This window comes from Gallinula chloropus, assembly GCF_964237585.1.
Source record: "Gallinula chloropus genome assembly, chromosome: 19".
Taxonomy (NCBI): Eukaryota; Metazoa; Chordata; class Aves; order Gruiformes; family Rallidae; genus Gallinula; species Gallinula chloropus.
Window position 1 is genome coordinate 1,443,977 of NC_140104.1, and position 23,080 is coordinate 1,467,056.

The 23,080-nt window shown below is 41.1% G+C and overlaps 1 protein-coding gene across 1 annotated transcript; it reads left to right on the top strand.

Annotated features, from left to right (window-relative positions):
* Positions 1 to 1,639: 1,639 nt before the first annotated feature.
* MYL10 (myosin light chain 10) lies at positions 1,640 to 23,080 on the top strand. The gene is made up of 7 exons (XM_084272972.1): positions 1,640 to 1,676; positions 9,326 to 9,412; positions 12,195 to 12,270; positions 13,775 to 13,879; positions 16,988 to 17,066; positions 22,033 to 22,081; positions 22,843 to 23,080. The coding sequence occupies exons 1-7, from the start codon at positions 1,674 to 1,676 to the stop codon at positions 22,939 to 22,941; spliced, it is 498 nt and encodes a 165-aa protein (XP_084129098.1). The 5' UTR covers positions 1,640 to 1,673; the 3' UTR covers positions 22,942 to 23,080.

Below are 23,080 nucleotides of genomic sequence, written 5' to 3' on the forward strand. Positions count from 1 at the left end.
GTCTCCTCCCAGAAAAGAACACAAAATCCACAGGATGGAATCCTGGTCCCAGTGAAATCAGCAACTAAGCTGCTGCTTGTCTTGTTGGGATCAGAGCATTGATCCTGCAAAGCAACTAACCTTGTTCTTCAGTGTAAGTATGGGAGCTGTTCTGCTGGTTTCAGTGGGACTATTCCTTCCTTAAAGTCAAGTGGATGCTGAACAGCGTTGCTAATTCAGGATCTCACCCAGTGAACACTAGAAGTCAGACACAATGAACCTTTGAAATGATGTAAGATTTTCCTCAAAAACCTTGCTTGGAGTTTTTCAGATTCCCAAAGACAATCTAGTAAACAAGCCTGGCTCTGCTATCCAGCAGGCTGTTGCATGTGAATGGACCGAGGGGGTTATTTTTATGCTGTGTTAGGTATTGGTGTAATGCCACTGAAGTCGGAACGATGGACACTGGGCTAACTTCCAACTTGTATCCACGACAGTTTTGCTAAAGCCAGATGAATTGTATTATGCTTATTTGTTACTTAATTATCCCTGTAGGTGTTTCAGGTACTTCATAACAGCTAAAACAGTCCTTGCCCTGAAGAGCATGCCATCAAATCTAAGATTAGAGATGACAGCATTGCAAGGGGCTGGACCTGGAGAAAGAGCAAGGTCCTTGTTCAACTAGATACTTAAATGTACATCTGTCTCTAAGTTTGTGGTTCAAGGTTAGTGTGACTGTTGCAGTATTTCAGATGCTAGTGTATGCTCCTGAAAACCCTATTGTTGCTGCTATTCTCAACACACCAGTGTTCCTGTACAGATACTCTCACAGACACAAATTAGACCTTTAGGAAATAGGATCTCATGTCTGTGGAATTACCCCATTTGGTACTGGCACATGTTTTGACCCAGTGTGATAATGAATCGGATGGAATGTGTGTGCATTAAATGTCCACTCACATTCCACAGGACACGCAGCACCTGTGGTTCCTGTGCTGCCTTCTGTTTTCTCCTGCTCTCAACAGTATATTCATTACTGCATTATCTCTTTTTTCATGCTTTGAAATCCATGACTCTCCATCAATTTGCAGTAGTTTAAGACCTGGCCCATGGAGTTAAGGCATGTGTGACAGATTCAGGGAAAAGAGACCTGCTCTGAGTCACTGTATTGCCACCTGCAGAGCAGGGCTTTTCCAGCAAACCTCCCACTTAAAGATGTTGCAGTGCAGAACCTCAGTCATTTTTCTGGAGCACTGAATGCACGCACCAGACTCTGAAGCAAACAGACATCTCAGTGGCCTGTATTTAATGCTAGGCTCCTCTGCATTTTCTCAAGGAGTGTGTTTCAGGATGCCATGTCCACTTAAAATCTTTTTAGTGTGTGCTCTGTGTTCCTTATTTAGAAGTACATGGAAAGCCCCTTCTAGCTTACTGTGAGTGCTGTACAACTGTATCCCAACTGCCTACTCTGCTTATCTACTGCATTATTTCTGTGAAAGCAGGAGCTGTGCATGGAACAGATGCTTGGAATGGTATTGGGATCCAATTACTGCACTTTTCCAACCTTACATCTATTGTCTAAACTTGGAGCAGGCATATTTTTACTCCTTGGTGACACTATATAAAGACACAACTGTCATTGTGTTTGCTGGCTGACCAGTTGGCACAGAAGGGGTGGAAGAAGCAGCAGCAGTATGGTAGGTTTTATTCTTTCCCATGTTGGTGTTTTTATCTCTGTATTTCTTTCTGACTCTAATGATTCAAACAGAGCAGTAACCATCACAGTGGACCCCATGAAATCTCATACTTACTATCACATCCAGAATGAAGATACATCCCATAGCTGTGAACTTCCAAGGACTTTTCTGCATGTGCTTAACAAATGAGTATGGGAACGGAGATGCACTTGCTAAAGGGAAGAGCTCACACATCTCTTTCCAAGACTAATGCACTAGTGCAGCAATGGCTGGCATGGCTGGTGTTAATTAGTGCTAAGGTCTGCTATGTTGTGATGGGGAGTGAGGGAAAGGGGTATCTATATAGTCATAACTGTGTTGCTCTTGAGACCACAGGGAGACATAGGAAGTACTGCAGAGATTGCTGTGTCTTGTCCTTGCCCTGCTCACTGTGGGCTTTTAGCTCTGGGACTCCTACAGCCACCTCTACACCAAGGCTGCAATTGATGTGATTCCAAGGAGCAAGGGAGACTCCTGTCTAAGGAGCAGATGGAACACTGTCTTTGTCTTCTGCAAATTCAGAGGAATAACTACAACAAAATTAAACCCAAAAGCTGGTGATGTTCTCTTTCCTTATTTTTCTCCTTTTTACAGGTCATTTTCAGGCTGTCTTAAAGTAATGCTGCCCAGTGGCTCCCTGGAGCTATGGAATATTTGATTCTGGAGAGCACCGGAGAGGGAGTTGTATATGAAAAGCTTTCTCAAAGCCTAGTTCAAACCTGATCTCATTTAAGCAGGTGATGAATGTGATCCAAGCACTGTTCTGAGCAGGATAAAACCACATTCAAAGCCATTGCTAAAATCCACACTAGGTTCCAGTTTCAGTCAGTGCAAACCCAGTGCCAGTGGTTTCACACTGAGCACGCAAGCCACTAACCATGTTCCTCACCACTGTTTTAGAAGTGAGCAGTGATTTGTGCTGCTTGTGCCTCCTCAGTTGTGGATTTGCAGGTTTCCCTTTTCCCCTTTAATCAGCTTCACTAAAGTCTAAGCCAGCCCTTTGGGGTGGTGGTGGGGGACGTGAAGGGGTCTTAGGTTTTCTTTTTCCCTTCCTTTTTATTTACCAGTTTTCTCCCTTCCTATTTAGTTCAGTGACACACACCACACTGCTTGACGTTTGAAGATATTTCAGGACATTCTGTGGAGAAACTGCTTAAGTTAGGAATGTGAAAATATTGTGAGAGACGATTCTGTCTCCTCAATCCCAGTTCAACTGACGATTCTCTGCGGTAGTTCTTTTCATTGTGCCTTTTGTTTTGGGAAAATATCTTCTGAGGTACCTTACTATACAGGGACACATGAAACAGATTTAAAATGGAAAGAAAAAAATAGCCTTAATGAAAGAAAGCTGAAGAATATCTTTACATAAGGAAGTGATCATTTTTTATTAATCAGAGGGAAATGTATATGTAATTATGCTAGATGAACTCTGTGGGGAGGTTTTTTTCTCTCTTTATGATGTCTTAAGGGATTTATAAATATTACAGAGGTTTTATAGCATCATAATATTTCAGAGGTGCAGTAAAGCTACTTTCAAAGGATTAGTGCAGACAAAGCAGCATAGTAAAAAATAATTACAAGTCAGCCAGTGCTACTAGGCTCTGACATACAGGGCTGATGAGAGTGAGAGAGGCAGGGTTCAGGGAGATAATTTTTCTAACAAGAGCAGACCACACAAGTGCTGTGGAATGGAGTTCTGAGAACTGTCTATGGCTCTCTGTTAATTCCAGGGAATTTAGTGAAGTTGGGTTTGTGATGTCTCCCCACATGCTCTGTGCTGATGGAGTGAAGGGAGGGAAGAAGAGAGGTGGAAGGAAGGAAAGTCGTTTTCTTGCTCCCAAAACATTCCTGTGTTTATTCAGTTCGAGTGACAGCAAATTCTGTGTGCTGAAGGGACTGTGTACCCAAAAATAGATGGCATTCTGATCAAATCTCTTTTGCAGCCTGCTTAACTGCCTGGAATGTACCACCTGTACTGAAACAAGAACTGACCTCAGTGGAACAATGCTGATTTCACTAGCTGAAAATGTGGCCGGTTGCTTAACTGTTGAAGTGTTTGCATGTGCATCTGCACTGTGCAGGACTGTGGAGGTAGAGAGGGATTGTTCAGCTGTCTACATGAAAGAGGAGGACATGTATATGCCAGAGAAGAAAATTTGTTGGGTGGGGAAAGCAGCTGGCGAATTTCGGGTCGTAGAGGTTGAGCAGTCTGCGGTTGGAGAGGTTATTTGCTGTTCTGAGATAAATTTGGGGAGATAATGCATTCTCTCTGTATATCTGTGCAAGAGAAAAAAGGAGACAGCGATTGGGAAGGGATGTTATGTAGGGCAAAGGAGAATGCTTTGGTGTACGGGAGTGTGGAGCGGGGAGGATGCGGTCCAAGAGATTTTTGTATCTAGCAGGGATCAAAGGTGTGTGTGTCTGTGTGGGTGTGTGGGAGGCTGGGACTACACAAATGCAGTGAGGATGAGAAGGGAGGGATCTGTTTGTGAGTGCAGAGCAGGTAATAAAAAGATCCTCCGTTTCTCAGTTCTGATAACGTGGGGTTTTATTTGAATGATCTGAGGCTGTTGCCTGTTTGAAATGCAAATCGTGCCCTCAGAGCAGTTTATGTTGCTTACTCCTCTAGACTGTTTTCCTCAAAGGGGTGCACTTGGGTTGGCCTTATGCTGCTCACCTGCCATGAAAAGGACCTAAACCATGCTAAAAAAGAGCAGCTGGTCCATAGCTGGGATCTTAGGTGCAGATGTGTGCAAATTATCCCAGCAGAGCCAACTTGTGAGACAAAAATCAACAAAAATCCTGCCCGGTGCTGCAAAAATCCCTTGGATGGGCCTGAGATGTAACTTTGGATTCAGAAGCTGGATTCAATGACAACAAAAATTCAAAGACAGGAAATGTCAGGACTGAGATCCCAGAGTGGATGAGAAACAAGGAGAGAGTGTGATGGATGAAAAAGTAATAGTAACTCAGAGTTAACATCATACTGTGGATCACAGTAGGGGACAGAATCTGAGCAAGATGATGGATGATTCTGTCTTTTCTGTAGTCACGGACATAGTTACAGAGGAAGGAAGTATAAAATGTGAAACAGTGCAATTTAAAGCTGGTAGTATCTTATGTCTAGTTTGCCTTGGGCTGAATGAACACATAAGGGTACGAGACAACAGAATCAGGCTCTTAATAGTGTACACTACTGTTTTTCTCTGAAGGACTCCCAGGAGACAGGCTTACCCACTGGTGTCATCTTTAGTAGAAAAATTAGAAGAAGGCACATTAAGTTGCTGAGTGGGGAAATGCTTCTGCTTGTGTTTTAACTCTGACTGTCAGGAATATGAAACCAAGTCATCTTTAGTTGTTTATTTTCTGAGTGATGTAAGGCATGGTGGACCAAACAGGGAACTCCAGACCAAACCAAAAAGGTGGCTTCTGGCAGTGTTGCCCTATTTGCCTGACTGTGGAGACATTCTTGCTCTGCAGCAAACGCTTCAGTAGAGGTTGGTTACTTTATACTTTCTGAGGGGTGGAAGCCTGCACCCAGGCAGCCAGTGCAGAGCAGCCCCAGTTATGGAGCTCTACCTTTCTTTCCCTTGCAGCAGCTTGCCTGGTTTACCATACTTTCCCAGACTGTCTGAGGAATTCGTTGAAGTGGCTGAGATGATAAAGTTCTGCAATAATCCAGTGTCACTTCTTTTGTATCTCTGGTGTCATGAACCTACTCTAGCACCAGCCTTTTATGAATTTATCAGGGTAAACAATGCCTCGTGGTCTGAAGCAAGAACCAAGTATTTTCAGCTCCTTCCTCCTTTGCATGTAGAGATATAAACTGATTCCCTGCCCCCTTTTCTCTTAGGTGACCCTGAAATCAGAGATCTCGTCACTCTGATTCACATGAATATAAACCCCTCTCTACAGCAGATTAGAAAAGAACTCCTAGTCTTATATATACAGAGCAAAGGCAGTGCACACTCATTGTTTGTCTGCCAGTGTCATTGCACTATCCTTGTTCTCTCTTGCTCCACAACACTGCCAGAGAAAGGAAATAGAAAGAACCTTAATGAGGGAAACTCAGCTTGAAACAAATCCCTGGTTCAACAGTGTTTTCTTGGGACCAGGTTTTGATGTCGCTGCATTTAAAGCTTCTAAACCAAACCAAACACAAAAAAATCACCCTAAAAACCCCCTAAAAAACCAAACACAAACCAAACCCAACCTTTTAAAACCCAGGCTGATTGAAAGAGTGCTAACACTAGTAAGACAAATGAGTGATATGCGACAAGCCTGTGGTTTCTCTTCTAAAGTGAAGTGTTTTTTTCTTCACAATGGGATGATTAATACACTCAGGCAGGAATATTAATAGGCTTGTTCAGTTGTTGCAACATTCTTCCCACTGCTGTGCTATTGAGGCCTCGGAATCCAAGCCCAGGGGACCCTCAGCTCTTCAGTTTCTCATCTGGCACGTTCTGTATGTCAGTCTCAAGTGACATTGCACAGATAGAGCACCTATCTTCACCAGGTACAGCATTTTACAAATGGGGAAATCGAGGCAGACAGAAGTGATGTGTCACTCACCCACTTGCTCCTCTGTAGGTCACTTACTACATCCTAGATGGTTTAGAAACCATGTTTGCTCAGTCCTGTGTTGCTTTTTTCACTGTGCTGTTCTTTCAGAGAGATACTCCAGATTAAGAATCCTGATTCTATTAAGTAAAAAGTTCTGGAGTGTTTGCAGTTGTCAGGCAGCAGCACAGACCAATTTCTATTGTTCTAGGTCTGCATTTTAATTCAACTTGCCCACAAGAAGGCAATGACAATGTACTGTATTCTGTTCCTGCTCCACCTACTTATCTCTCAGCCTTCCTCCATGTAGCACCTGCCCACCAGTCACACAAAATCAAGATGCAGCTTCCTTTGGTGATCATGAATTTCCTAGCCTTTCAGAGCAGATAAATTCCATTCCCAATACTGCATACACAGACTGGTAATCCAAAAGGCTCTATATGTTTAATGCCAAAAGACTTAGCTTGAGACTGGTGATGGAAAGCCATTCCCATCCAACAGCTGTTCATTGGCCCCTGTGAAATGTATTGGTGGTCTCAGCACCATTCCACAAGTGAGCAGATCATAAATAGAATCCACACCCAGCAGAAAAACTAACACCCACTTCAGCAGAAAAACTAAAGATAGATTAAGTGACATGGGCACTGATTGCCTTTATCATCCCTGAAGATGACTAACCAGAGGGTAACTCTGAACCAGTATCATGCTAGGATGAATTTCTCCTAGTATAGTGATCATTTTCTGGGTAACTAGTCTTCAGTCTTTTTTGCCTTGAATAGGACTTCACTAATGTAAAGAAACTCTTGGGTGTTTTTTGTGTTGCTAATCTGTTTCTAATAGATACTAAACTGCAGCTTTTGGGGTTATCTGATCCTTTCTTATAGCTACAATCCTTGCTTAAAGATTTACAGCACAGAGAACCCATTAAACTGAGGAACAATGGAAAAAATGCCAACGTTTGGCATTTAAAGTTAATAAAACCTGGAGCTGGAGCCCACTGTCCTTCACTGTGGTGCTAGCTGAAAAAACTGCAGATTGCTTGATAGCCTGGGGAATATATACCATGCTGAATATGGATGCTGTATTGGGTCACAGCAGAGTGGAGCACAAGAATGCTAAATCATGTTTTGTCTTCAAAAAGACATGAGCCCAGGAGCACCAGTTCTGCTACCCCACCCGAAACTCCCGAGGCCAGCCTTGTGCCTTGTGGTCAGTTCCCCCAGACAGCTTGCAATACATTCTGCTGGGTAACATCTGCTTTCTCTTTACCTCGGGGAATAAATACATGTAAATACATTGGATTGTTCTTAATATTTCCATTCGATCTGAAGTGTTGAAAACCTCCACAAGGCACCTCACGTTACATGGAAAATTGCCCACTACTGCTCAAAATAAACACTTATTTCATGTGGAGGAGGGAATCTGTTTATTCCAAAATCACTTTTCTACATTCATTAAATATTCCACTTATTCACTTTTGTGTGTGTGTGCCTGTGGTGGCATTCTATCCTTATTTTTATCCTGACTACAAATGCAGTTTCCTTTTAATTTCCATTCCTGTTTCCAGATTTTAGTGCTTTGCATTAGCTGATTGGGACTTGACAGGTCTGGAATGTGGGTATGTGGGTGAGTGTCTACCGTAGCCCTAATTTTCAACTTGGGATCTAAACCAGGGTAGCTGAGTGCAGAAATCTGCCTGGCAAATTAAACTGATCAGACAATGTATACTTCAAACAGAGTCAAGTGGGAATATTTCCTTGAGCTGCTCTGCTCCTCAGGATATTTGAAATCAGGATTGAATCTGAACTTTCACAGCCTTTTTTATTTTGATGAAAGGAGACAGTAGAAGTTGCCTTCTGTTTCATGTAGAATAGCCCAAACTAAGTAAGACTAATTTTCCATGACATGAGAACCAGGTGGGACTACAATGATGAAGTTTAAAGGTAAAAATGAGAGGAAAAAAAAAAAGAATCTGTCTGGAAGGGAATTCAAAAGGTGGTGTAGCTCATTATCTTGCCCCAAATAAGAGTAATGCTTTGGTTAAAACACTTCTATAATCCTTAGGAATCACAGGGTTTATTCTTTACTGCAGAACAAGAGCTGTATTGTCTTAGGCAAGCTGGTTGGGCCCTTATTCAAAGGCATAGAATGATGACTAGTTCTGACTGATTTTGAGCGAGCGTTAGATTCTCAGATATCATTGTAGCTCTTTGCCCAATCTTTCTCTGCCTCAGTTTTCAGAATAGTGATAAAAGTAGGCTCACCCTTTTATTCAAGATGACTATCTTGAGTATTCAAATTATATGGGCTAGTAAGGCAAGGTAGTGTAGTGTCATAGGTTGGTGCAAGACTAGACTGTGCTCCAAGTGTAGAAGGTCTTCCTACATAAAGAGTCTGTTCAGTCAGTGTTGGTCAGGACAGAACAGACTTGTGAACATTTCTATGTAAGTAGGAAGGGATATAATTTCCCATCAGAGTTCCTGAACCGAGACCTGTTTGCCTGTCCCTGCATGTGAACTGGGAAGAAGGAGTACCTGGAGCCACCTACCTGAGTCACTTGTATTTCTTGAGAACATCAGGTTGGGAATTTTAGCTTGTCTCCAAGTGAGACTATAAGCTTACATCACTCCTCCTGTAGTACAGAGCTCTGAAAAAACAGTGCAAAAGGGGGGGCTAATTTTCTGCATCAAATGGTCTGGCATAGGTGACTCTACAAGAGGGGGCCAGCTATGATCTTCAGTCACACTTTGGGTGTCTCACCTTGTTTAAGGCAGCACGGCAACAAGCTAGCCTCATTTATCTGACCTGTCAGGTTCCAGGCCAGAGCAAGGCAATGGCAAAAGCCTCAGTGAGAGCTTCATCTGTTACTAAAGCAGCACTTTTATCCCATTATATATATGTATATAAAGGATTGAAATAAAATCCTTGTCATAACAAAACACAATCCTCCTGTCGACTGTACATGTTTTACCTTCTGTTAAAGACAGAATTTGTTTTCATGTGTGCTTAACACAAAGCAATATTATTTGATCTTCTTATTTGTATTACAGGCTCCAAAAAAGGCAAAGAAGAAGATAGAAGGTGGTTCCAATGTATTCTCTATGTTTGAACAAACCCAGATCCAGGAGTTCAAAGAGGTTGGTCACTGGTCTGCTGTTCTCTCTAGTCTCCTGTCATTGCTAATGAATAACATAGGTTTTGTTTGTAATCCCTTTTCAATTCTCCATCTGCTTTAATAGAACACACAGTTGTTTTCTGAATCATCTCTGTGGTTTTGGCTGGTATATCATTTTCCTTGTGCATTTGTTTTTTCTTCTCTTCATGTTTTCTTTCCTTCTTTCTACCCCTCTCTCACTCTCCTGTTTCAAGCTCTAGACCTATTTGAAAAGCCCCCAAGCCCCCTCTTTAAAATAAAGGAAAATTATCATCTGATCCACTGTAGCCCTGTTTCAGGAAAACACTGGAACACATGTTTGATGTTAGGTTTAAGTAGTATGTTAAATAAGAATAGTCTTATGTGCTCAAGTATTACCCTCAGCAGAGATGCCTTACTGAACCAGTGTGTTAATTAGCGGACAGTCCCACAACAGCAAGAGAAAATACTTTCTTGTGCCCTTCTAATACTGCCCACAAACTAGAACCAAAAACACCAAGAAGCCCTTAGCTAACTTTCTCCATAAATGCCAATTCAACAAAACAACATGCTGAGATTACCTAAGCAAGCAGCTTTTAGCTCCCAAAGAGTTTGGTATTATCATGTATTGTAGATTCTTTGCTCAGTTGCGTGTGAGGAACAAAGCTAATGGGCTGGCATAAAAGCTGAAGCATATTAAAGATAGACAATTTGATGATTTTATGCTCTTTTTCTGAGTGGACATTCAGGAATGTTTTTGAGGCCATCACATTTTGCTCTGCTTTGTAATTTTAAATTATTAATTTTTCCCCCATTCTTTTCTAATTCACATCCCCAAAGTATATCCCAATGTGATAAATAGCTCCTGCTTCATTTTGTGCACAAGACTTTAAACTTTACTTTTCATGAGGATTCCTGCTGATAAAGCTCAGTGGTGAATGAGTCTAAAACCCCCTGCAAAGGACTGTGAATATGGCACAGGTAAATGAATCAAACCCACTAGCCTTTTCCCCACGGTTAATGGAAACATGGTTAAGACTCTTCTCCCACCTCTTCTCTGTACCCTATGAACTTGCAGTTTTACTTTCTCCAAGAACTTCTGTTTGAAGATGTACCAACACAAAGAAGAACTGGACAGAATGGTATATTTGGTCTACTCTAAATAAAAAGCTATGAGTGATTCTGGGGGGCTGGTGGCAGAATAATGGCAAAAGCATGAGGCAGTGGAGTAGTCCAGTGAAAACCAAGACCATGTTGTGTCTAAAAACTGCATACTTGGGACAAGTATTTCTGAAAAGCTGGTTTTGATCAGAACATTTCTGTCTAGAGATTTCAACCAGGACAACATAGAACATTTCAGCATTGCTGTTATTATGTTATTGTGTTATGTTCACTCGTTACCATACACACCTAACACTGGTGCTGTGCCTGTGAATTTGCTGGGCTCTGTTTATCTCTTCATATTTTCTTTTGTTTTGTTTCCAAATTGTGGGGATCAACATTTAAAGCAAGTCTCCCTCCCCCCCTTCTCCCTCCCCACACACACACAAAGGAGGGAAGGCAACTCTAAAGAGTTGGGCTTAATTTTTTATAAGGTGATGGTTTGGCAGGTAAATGAAGGGTTCTGAACGTGCATGCTGCAAGTAATCACACGGGCAAACTGGAATGCAAGCAGTGGGGCTTTGTAAGAAACTGGAGGTAAAACTACATGAAGATATGTTGATATAATACAATAATGGAAAAAAAGTGCACCCTGTAGAGCAGTAGGCTTTAAAACCTGCAAGTTGCTGTAGCTGCAGTGGACTAGCTCTATTCTCAGGAGAGCATCTTTCATAATAATACTGAGCTAAGAATAATTCCTGGTCACTGTAAAGATACACTTTCATATTGATGTGCATGTCAGACAGATAACCAGCTTCAGAGACATGCCTGGTTCTACTAATATTCCCCATAGAATGACCAGGGGAAATATGGTCATTAAAATATTTCAAAATCAATGAAACATTACAAGTGTGATGGCAGCGAACAGACACACATGCAAATAGGTAAATAGACAGATAGGCAGTTAGCTGGCTTGGTAAATAATAGTTAGACTACATAAAATCTGAGTTGGCTGAAAATAGAAAAATGACTGGGTTTTTCTATCAAAAGTTACATTTTGCCTGACAAGAAGCATTTAAGGTCAACACATCAAGGTCAGTCAGAGCACAGAGTACAGTCTGAAGGATACAATTTATTGGAGGAGGAAAAAACTTTGCATAAATAATACTATGAAATCTACATTTCTCTTTACTTTTGAAAATTCAGCTGTCTCTGTATGATAGATCATTTTGAGACCCAGAAGACTGTGCCTTTATCTTGATAGTAGAGAGACATGCACAGTAATGTTTTACAGAACATGATAGCTGCAGAAAGGAACGAGCTATGGGAAAGGTACAAACCACTGGCTGAATGTTCCCTGACTAAAGCCTCCCTAATACAAATTTATATGGGTTAAGGCCTGGATTGCTGGATCTGCCAGCGTTGGCTGCAGCCCAGCTACACGCTGCACTGAGCATTAATTTAGTAAGAAGAAGTTTGGGTGGGTTTAATTAAGCCCCTTGCCAAGATAATGTGTTGAAAGTGAGGAAAGTGCAATGATGGGGTATGGTGTGGATGAATCAAAGGAAGTTAAACACTCTTTTTTACAGCATGACCATAATGCCCCCCTGGACTGATATCTCTGATTGTTGCACCATCCAGGGCAACATGGCAATGGCAATAGATTTCCCTTTTTCTTCCAACAGGCTTTTACCATCATGGATCAGAACAGGGACGGCTTCATTGACAAAGCAGACTTGAGAGACACATTTGCTGCACTAGGTAAACTGGTAGTACTGATTAAAAACTGAAAAGAGAGGCAGTTTAAATTTCAAGTGCATAAGAAAAGTTTGCATTGGCGTTACAGTGGGGAAAGTAATGAGATGGGCAGGAGGCAGAAGGAAACCTGTTCATTGTGCTCTTCCTCCTTCATGCTAGTTGCTGTCCTACTACATAGCTCCAGCTGGAAAGGCTCCTGAGCAGCCTCTTTCAGAAGCAAAATGAAGGTCTCTCTGGGACTCACTGGCGGGTGCAACAGAGCTGTGCAGCTGGCAGCTCTCCAAAGGCAGGGATCCCTCCCCTGCAACTATTTCATCAAAAGCCCACCCAAGCAGGAGTCCATGCCAGGCATTTCTGATTTGCCTCTGAATCCAGGCTTCACAGGCTGCACCTTTTTCATCTAGAAGCCATGCAATATCTACCAATTAACATTGTTGTCATGGTCGAGCTGCCCCTCTGCCCACACACTGGTAGGAAGGCTTCATGTGGGGCTCTGTCCTGTTGTGCATTTATGTGGGGTAGAATGTGCATGCCATGAGATGAGGTATTGTCCATTCCACACGCATCACAATCCTGATAATATCAAGCAGATTAAAGAAAATCTTCCCAAGGAAAGGAAAAATCAAAATGTTCATTATCCCAAACCTGGAGTTGTATCCTTGTTGCAACATTTGAAGCTTGAACAGTGATGTAGGCATTTGGGCTTTTGCCATCTGGATCTTATTAAAAAGAGTTTGATAAGAATCTTTAGTGCTCCCTGGGGTGGAATCAGACGCCAGCAGAGTCAGTGCAAAGAGCAGAAGCTCCTGAACTCTTTATTGTGACAATGAGGTTTGCAAACTTTGGCCTGTAGCTACTGTTACCCTGAAATATTTATTTCTTAAGGCCAAGTTCTGGTATCTTTCCTGTTCAGTAAAACCCTTCAATGCCTATAAAGTACAGTCACAGCAAATTACCACATAATTTGGGGAGGGTTGCCAGGTCTAAATTCTCATCAATGGGGCTGCATAAGGATGGAGAAAGGAACAGGACTGCACAAGGATGGAGAAGGGATATGACTACTCAACTCATCTATCTGCCCTCTACTCAGAAAGGCATCTCAATATACAGGAGGGCAAAGACTGAGACCTTGGGTTCACTTCAGTCACTTTGTACTCTGCTATATTAGTATCAGTGAGGCCTGTATTTCACCTGAGGTAAAAAAAAAAAGAAACCCAACAAAACTACAAAAACTAAACAAAAAAGAAAAACAGTTTATTTGGAAGTGCACTTTTGTCCACTGCTGGCCATGTCCATGTTATTTATCCTTCTTACTCCTTCAGTCACCCTTTGATCTTAGAGCCAGCTCTGCCAATTTGTTTTACACTGGGGTATTCTGGAGTTGTGTTCTACCATGTTATTAGTAAAGTTGCACAGAGCCCTGAGCTCCCCAGTGGGAGGAGATGAATGGGGATCGTTTTTTGAAACACAATTTGTGATTTATTATGAAAAATGATCTCTGCTGCAGGTCGTCTGAATGTCAAGAATGAAGAGCTTGAAGACATGGTGAAGGAGGCGCCAGGTCCTATTAACTTCACTGTCTTCCTTACGATGTTTGGGGAAAAGCTGAAAGGTAAGTACCTTTGGGGGGTTGGAGAGGTATCTGTCAAAGATCCTCAGCACTGAAATATCTCAGCCCCTTGCAAATTATAATAACGTATCCACAGAACAATGCTTAAAGGCAAGGAGTGATCTCCAGTTTTGCAGACAGAGCTGAAGTATGAAAAGGCAGAGGGACGGTCCAGAGGACAATTCAAAGGTGTGATTTCAGCTTACATAAGCTAACAAGAAAGTGGTAAGATGAGGTCCAGAAAGCAATGAAATCACAGCAGCCTGGAGCACAGTGCAGATGAGTTATCTACCGTCAGTAGGCTCCTTGGCAGAAGTCTGTTGCTATAGTTGTATCACTCTCAGTGTTTGCTGGTGTAAAAGTATTTTCAGAATTTCTACAAAAAAACTTGCTGCACTCCTGTGGCTTGTTATGCAAACATGACCTCTGCATCATGCTTGCAGTTACAGGGCATGAAGGACAGTGACCTTACCTCATCAGAAGAGGGGTGGCAGCAGGGACAGGAAGGAGATTGTCCCTCTCTGTTTTACCCTCGTGAGGCCCCATCTGGAGTCCTGTGTCCAGAGCTGGGGCTCCTAAGAAAGATGTGGGGCTGTTGGAGAGGGGTCAGAGGAGCCACGGAGATGCTCAGAGGGCTGGGCAGCTCCCCTATGGAGAGAGACTGAGGGAGCTGGGCTGGTTCAGCCTGGAGAAGAGAAGGCTGTGGGGGGACCTCACTGCAGCCTTCCAGTCCCTGAAGGGACTCCAGGAACAGGAGGGAATCAGCTTGTTAAAGGGCAGAGACTGGCAGGACAAGGGGGATGGAGTGAAGCTGAAGGAGGGAAGGGTTAGATTGGATATTAGAGGGAAGCTCTTTACAGAGAGAGTGGTGAGGGGCTGGAACAGGCTGCCCAGAGAGGAGGTGGATGCCCCATCCCTGGGGGTGTTCAAGGCCAGGTTGGATGGGCCCTGGGCAACCTTGTGTAGATCCACAGAGCATGGAAATGAGTTCTTCCTTTCCCCTCTTTCCTCTTCTGTTTTATGATTGCTAAAGCTGGCAGAGTGTGGCCCTGCCAATTGTGTGGCCTAAAACCAGAGCCAGCAGAAGAAGGTGAATGGTAAAGCATACCCCTCTTGTCTGCAGGTTTCCTGTTGGCTACTAGCAGAGGAGGAGGGCTTTTATAATTTCCATTTGGTGAAGGGAAAATCACAGCTGTGCTTGTCATGCCCTTCTGGTTGGGTTTGTCATGCAAAGGAAGCAGAGCCAAAAGACTGCACATTCCCAATCAAAACTAATTGGGATGAAGAGCCTTTGTAGTGCAATTAGAAAGGGAGAAAGGGCTAGAGGAAGTGGATATGGCAATTTTGCAACACTCTTTATTAGCTAAGTACCACTCAGAGAATTTGGTGAAAGGTGCTTTCTAAGTAAAATTTGTTGTGCTATAATTGATTTCTGTCATAAAGGGGAAACTGGGATTTTCAGGACGAGCTTTAGCTTTGTAGAGTGAGATTATGATGCCAGATGAACAGCTAACAAAACTGGGTTTATGTTAATGCCAACCACATGGAGCTGTTTCTACAGGGAGTCAGAATAATACAATTTGTACAGAAAACAGAGATGCCGCACATCAAAGAAACCACTTTATTTACCAGCTAATCAATAAAGAATGCCTGCTGCATTGCTTCTCTTCAAAGCCAAAGTCCAAGGATATGACAGAGTAGAAAATGTAAAACACAGTAAGGAAAAAAAAGATCCCCCACGCAGTGGTGGCTACTTAAAATGCAGACCTCTCCTCAGAGCTGGAAGAAGTTTCTCTTCATGGGACAATCAAAACACTCATTAAATATCAATGCTCTTTGTATTGATCATATATTCATTGCAGTTTGAATACATTGCCTACAGCTTGCCAAATAAGATACATGGCTGGTGCCTGACAAGAAGGTGGCCATATAGCCTTAGGTTTATTTGCCATTATATCCACTATGATAACTACTGCTACTCCTTGTGAAACCATTTAAACAAAGAAAACTAAGAAGGCATCAGGAGTGTATGTAGTCATTCCAGCAGGGAACCTTGTCTGGGTTCTATTCTCAATCTCTCTCTGCCAAACTTTGAAACTGCAATTCTTCATGTTATTATATTTTTTAAATCATGCTTTCAACAGCTCAGCATCCCACGTAGCTTCATTTGTCCATGGATCAGTCTACCTGCTTGCAAATTTGGTTTCCTACAGCTATAAATCATGACTCACATTATATATGCTACCATAATATTTTGAAATACCCTTTGGTGCAGGCTGAAACTGACTTTGGATATACTTAGAATTTGCAGTATTACAGAATAATCAGAAGCCCCAGCCAAGATTAAGGCATTGGGAAAGCTAGTCCCTGACCCAAATTTTTTCCAGTCTAAATAGATGGGACAGATAAAGAATGGAAGGAAAGGAACACTATTACTATCATTTTACTGCTGGGAACAGACAAGCAGGGAAATTAAATTCATACCAAAAGTCTGTGGCCCAGCTAACAGCAGAAGCAAAATCTTGTGCTTTAAACCATCCTGTTTCTGTAAGTAACACGTAATGAAGAGACACTTAAGTGGAAGAGCACTACAGAACCTAAGTGAAAATCACCATTTTACATCGATCATCCTGTTGCCATCACATTCCATTGGCATTCTGGTTTTATGATCAGCTCCATTTCTTTTAGTGAGGGAAATAACCTCTCCTCTATAGAGTGAAGAACAAGTAACATCAAAAAGTGTTTTTGCAAGGAACGTACAGCACAAGATTAAAGGAAGCCAGTGAGGGAAACAGTTTGTTATATTTTCATTTCTGAAAGCCACTAATCCTCTGGGTACTGATATTGGAGACCAGTTCCTGGAAGTTTTCTCTCCTGCAGACATAGAATAGATATGAGTTATTATTTTTAAGCTTCTGAGCACTGAACTATTCACCTCTATTGTTTATCTGACATGACAAATGCTGCCGACTTAAGGAACCTTTGTCTTCAAACCTCCAACTGCAGAATTCTCCATTTTGCACTGTTTTCAAGTGAATGCAATTACTTAGCAAGTGTTGGGCAGCTACAGAAATACATCCAGGCTTCTAAATTATATTTCATTAATTTTAGGCACGGACCCAGAAGAAACCATCCTGAATGCTTTTAAGATTTTCGACCCAGAAGGAAAAGGCCACATAAAGGCAGACTAGTAAGTTTATTTCAATATAATAATGATAATAATAATAATAATAATACCACCCATTTAAAGATCTGTTTAAAAGATTTATTTTTCAGACTATTTTAAGAGACAGAGGGACTGTCAGGCAGAGTGACATTTAGCTTTGTAAGACAGAGTTAAAAGGCTGGACTATTGTATGAATGCGTCTGTATACCAAAAAGAGATGTTATTGTCTTCAGACATTGCAAGAGGCAACGGAAATATAATCACATGTAGGCCATTAGATAGCCTTTTTTGAAGGGCTGGATACAAATCAACACATGACTCTTTGTGGATTAACTCCATATGTAAAATTAAAACAAATGTCTCATGCCTAACTCTCAGTCACAGTGCTTGACTAAACTGGGAGAGCTAGTCCCCTTAAAAAAAAAGTGATCAGTTTGATTAACTCTGGGACAGGGTTTTAGTGAGGACAGTTTCCTTCTTACATGTTTACCATTTGAGCCTTCTGCTTCCAGATAATAATATGCTGTAAGATTCCACTAGATATGGTGGGAGCCAAAATAAATACTATTATTAATAATATGGTAATTATTGTCAATATGACTATTTTTTAAATAAAGAGGCAGGACCTAATTTGCATTCATGACCTGTTACACCAACAAAGCAAAGTAAAAAGGTTTTAAGTGCTAATTGCACAAATGTGTAACCTCACTGCATTGCCAGAATGGTATAAGCAGGCCTTCAGGTAAATGAGATAAATGATATCAAATCAGGGCAGTGGATGAGGTCTGACCTATTGCTCCACTGAAATGCTTTATGTGCCTAGATTTATGCACATGCTGAAATTCCATGGTGCATTTGGTGTCTATGCTTTTACTGCAGCAGACATTTCAGATAGATTTTATACAGCATAATATGTATAGGAAATTTATTAGGGAACAATGAGTTACTAAATTGTATTTGCATCCATTAATTCTGCTTATGTTGTGATAAGGTAAATGAAAACCACATCTCTTATGAGAACCTCTAGGGTAGAGTTGTCCATGACATCATCTGCAGTTACTGATGTCTCGTGAAAATCAGCTGAAAACACAAAATCCACAGTATTTCCTTCCATTACCAATAGGCTTTTCTATGACAGTACCCCAGTGGCTGTGATAGTCCTGTTATGGTAAGCAATATGCAAATTTAAAACAAAGAGACAGTCTTTTCACTAAAGAACTTCCAAACTAATTAAAACCCAACAAGCGGATGTAGTGGTCAGTCAGAAGGAGCAGGGAGGTAACAGTCATCCTGATTGTTCTTGTGTTAACACTATCCAAACAGCTGGGGAAGAAGCCTGAAGGATCCATCAGAAGTGACTCAAATAAGGAGAATAAAATGTAGCCTGTTGCCAAATAGGGCAGATGACACGGTAGTGAAATCACAACCATGAAATACAACCTTCTGATAATACAAACCCCATGAAATGTTGCATTTCCCACCGCTATCTGTAACAATATGCTGCCTACAAAATCTGCAGCTTGCCACCCTCTGTCCAGTTCTACATTCCTTGGATGCTGGAAACCAGTTGGAGTTTGGGGCAAATTAGGAATGCAGTATCAGACTCCAACGTGAAGATGAGAGAGAAATACTTTTATTTTCCCTTGATGCTTAAGGTCAACCTTGTCCCCACCCCCACTGCACTGCTAACATTAGACAATTGTTTTAGTTCATCACCACAACAGAGCATAATGTTTACTTATTAGACCCGAGGGTAATGTTGATCATTACAGAACAAACCATTAAATCAATTCTGTGAATGTCTTTGAGGTTTAACTTCTATTCATATGCTTCCAAAATTTAGACATTTGAAGGTTTTGAAATAATTTTTATGTTGGCTCATACAGACATTTCAATATGACAGTTAATGTTAATAAATAATATTTCTCCATATTAAAAAAAATCCTGGAATGCTTCTCTCCAAAACCATCCATGGTGACCTTTTAATCAGAATTTCTTTTTATGTTCGTGGAGTTAACATCCTTCTGGGGATTTTTATGTCTCTTCCCTCTGCATGTTTTCACCTCTACTCTGGAAATGACTCACTTAATCCATCTGATGGTAGCTGGGATTGAGTCTTCTAACCTTTCCAGAAGTTCCAGGAGTTTATAACTTACTTCCAAATTCAGTGACAGACTTTGTTTGTCTGCATCATTATACGATGCATAAAATCCCTCCTATAGCATGATGTCAAAACCAGAAAATGCTTTAGGTCACATTCTCAGCTGGTGTAAACTGGCACAGTGCTTGGAAAGGTCAAATGATTCAGTTTTAACTGCCATTCGATGGCCAAAGTGAGTCAGGCCAACATCAACTGTGTTTAATGCTGATGCCAACAAAACTTTTCAGATTTGTAGCAGATGAAAAAGGACCCAGGGAGTTTACAGGCATTCTGGACCTTTGGAGATCAGTTTCACTGAGCTAGTGATGTGTCCTGTCACAGGTGTGTAGCACCTCTCATGTCAACTCACCTGATTTTCTCCTAAGGAGCCCTGTAGTAAGGTCAAACCCAGCAGACAACCAGAATGTCCCTGAGATTTCACAGATACTTAAAAAGCAAAAAAGTTTTGAATATATAAGAATGCAAAAAAGTATCTGTAACTGCAGCAGGAACTGATGCCAACCAGGACAAGAGGTAAGATTTAGACTCCTACATTGAGGGAAATACTCTTTTTTTGCCCAGAAGACTTTGGCTGTTTTTTGTTGTTTGGTTTTGGGGTTTTTTTAGAGAAGCAAATAGTCTTTAAAAAACAAAACAAGACACACAAAGAAATAAGTGCATAATCTCTAACTTTGGAAATTGTGAGTGTTCATTTCCCTATAAAATAAATAATGGAAAATGTGCATAGATCCTTAACTCAGTCCTCCTTCCTTATGAGTGTGCCAGAGGCTACTGGGCTGTGCATCAGAACATTATAATTAGATGTGTGATCTTTTCTTTTACCCTAAATACCTTAAGCATGTGAATAGAAAACACATAGTACCCAGATCTCTTTTTAATTCAGTCCTATTTGTGATGAAGTTGGTGACTTCTGACAAAATTGCTGTAAGTGTTTCCTTCTATTCCCCAAGCTCCTTCCCACATCACAAGTCTGATTTACATTTGCAAATGCTGTTTGCCCAACTGCACATATATCCAATAATCAATCTATGCTGATGAGAACAATGTCCCTACTCTTGCACCCACTGATCATTTGAGAATTCCACTTGAAAAACATGCAGTCACATAACAAATAGCCAGGATAACAAAGCAGAAACAGCAATATGAGAGGAAGTCTGGAAGAAAGACTTTGCTAAATAAAGGGAATGGTGAAGTAATTCAGGAAAATATATACAATAGCTTAAGTTCTGTCTGTGACTCCAGAGTATTTCCCAAAAATGACATGGATATTTTCACTCTCATCCTTCTGGGTAAGAACCTTATTTGTTATCCAGAAACCACTTTTCTCAGTTTTCTCTTTCTGTCCTTCAAAACCAGCACTTCACATCAATAAGAAAGATTCAGAAGTGTGTATGCCTCTTATGCAAATTGGGATATGTCTTTGTTGTAGCCTTTTACTGGAAAAAAATATGTATGTCAGAGATATCAGGAAATACAGTTGCAGCTTTGCCATCAAAACTACACTTTTATCTGTGTGATTGTTCTTCATTCGAGATGCATGATGCATTTCCCCTGAACATCTGCATCCACAGTAGGTGAATTTTGCTCATACAGAAGTGTTCCTGTGGAGGCATGACTTCTATTAGAAACAGTTTTAAATACTCACTTTAAAAGGCAGAAAGGGCTGTTTCTGGAAGAGCTACTGCTCTCCCCACAACAACTCCTTCAAAAAAGGAGGCTTCTCTTCAAATCTACAATCCACACCAGATTCCTATACTCATTTCAGCTTTTGGTTTTGTACAACAGACTGCTCATCTGTGTTTTAGTGATCTAGAAAAAATCCTAATAATGTATAAACACCATTGACAGTAACAAAAGGAGACAACTCTGCCTCCTCAGTGTGAATGCAAAATCTTTGATATTAATGTAGAAATTCTTCTGCAGGAAGGGGAAATTATTGGTGCAAGTGAAAGGGATGTTTATTGTGATATAACTGAGTGATGTGCTATAACAGGTGGATGTTCTAGCACATTGTGCACGTACAGCCCTCAGCACATGAGTAACTGGGTGAGATATAAAGACATTTTATCTAAAGGAGTGAGACTAGAAACACTAATCATTCTTCCTGGGTTTTTACCTTACCTATAAACTTAGGTAAAAAAATTACATGCTCGACTGACTTCCTACAATGGGTTTGAAAACAGAGGGTAAATCAGCTGAGAGTCTGTCCCAAAAATATCCCCTTTGATGTAATTGCATGGGATGCAGATTGTGTGTGGGATAAGCTCCTTGTTACAGTGCTGTAACTCCAGATCAAGACTTTGTACCGTGAAATACAACAGGTCTCATGCAGTTTCACAGTCTCCTCTGGGAATGACTGCATGCAAATAAAGGGATTCTCAGATGATGATTCGGAATAGCTGTTGGAGTTCTCTTTCAAGTCCTCTTTCTCATTTCATGCTCTGTTCCTTTCATCCTCAGATTTTACAGAAAATATTCTCTCTTTTGGTTTTGTTAAGTGATCCAAACTTTAAGCAGCGAGTGAGAAAAACCTACCATTTTAGGTTAAGATAAGCATACAAAATTGCTGTATTTCAATTAGAGTAATAACCTTAAACAATTTTAAACCTCTATAAAATGTCACAAAAGCAAAATAAGTTGGCAGAGCGAGGCATTGACACTGATGGGTGCCCACAGAAAATCTCTTACAATATCATGTAAGGATTAACAGCTCTAATTTATGCAGTCACACAGATTTCCTTTCATGCAACTTCAGGAGGGATCTTGCCATCTGAATTGTCATGTGCCATTATCACCCTTTAATCAGGTTATTGCATTTTATTTGAACAGCATCAAAGAAATGCTTATGACACAGGCAGACCGGTTCAGTCAAGAAGAGGTAAGGACCTTCTTCTTTATTCAAATTAGGAATCTATCCTCAGCTACTATTCAGCAATAAGTATTTGCCCCTCTTTAAATGCCTGAATACAGCTGAAATCCAGACTGAGAGAAGTTTGATGCCAGCTCTAGCAATTAGCAACAATTCAAAGCATCTCTTCTGAATAGCTCCATGGCTAACTCAAAGTCAAACAGATTCTTTGGACTTCCATCCAAGTGTAACCGTGGCCTATCTCTTGCTGTTCCTTCCTATGGTGAGCTGGGCAATGGATTTACTAGAGTTTAAGTGGCTTTGGGTGGGGACTGTGATCTGGTTTCCATTTCTGTGAGAGTTATTTTGTTTGAAATCTGAAATGAGTTCTGAAATGAGGTACTGACTTTGTGGTTTGTGTGAGACTGAACATGGACTCTGCTGGCTGGGAGGAATTTAGAGGGACTTTATTTCAGAAGAGGAGGTTGAGTGGAGTCAGTTCGTGGCAAGAACAGACTGGAGTGCAGATTGAAGTACATTATTTGGGCAAGGCTTACATGGATTTCAGAGAGCTCCTTTTGACAGGGAACTGCTGGGGATTATAGCAGGACTATATTACCTAGTTGTGTCCTAATTCATATTTCAATTTTACTGAACCTAAGGAAAAATTTTCCAGAGTGGTTAACATAGCAAGGCAGAAGGCAGCTGGACTGGGTTGAGAACGAGAAGCCATCCATGTTGCTGTCCCACAGTCCTACTTTTGTAACACTTCTCTCCTGTTTGCTTGGCAGATCAACCAGATGTTTGCTGCTTTCCCTCCAGATGTCTCTGGTAATCTTGACTATAAGAACCTCTGTTATGTTATCACCCATGGTGAGGAGAAAGACTAAGAGCAAAGAGACAAGCTTCTCCTGTGATGATGCACCAAGTTATTTCATAACACTTTTGTGTGCAAGACAAAGAGCTAAGCATTCAATTTGTGAAGCCATGTGGTCATCAGAAGAGAACCAATAAAAAATTGAAATTAGA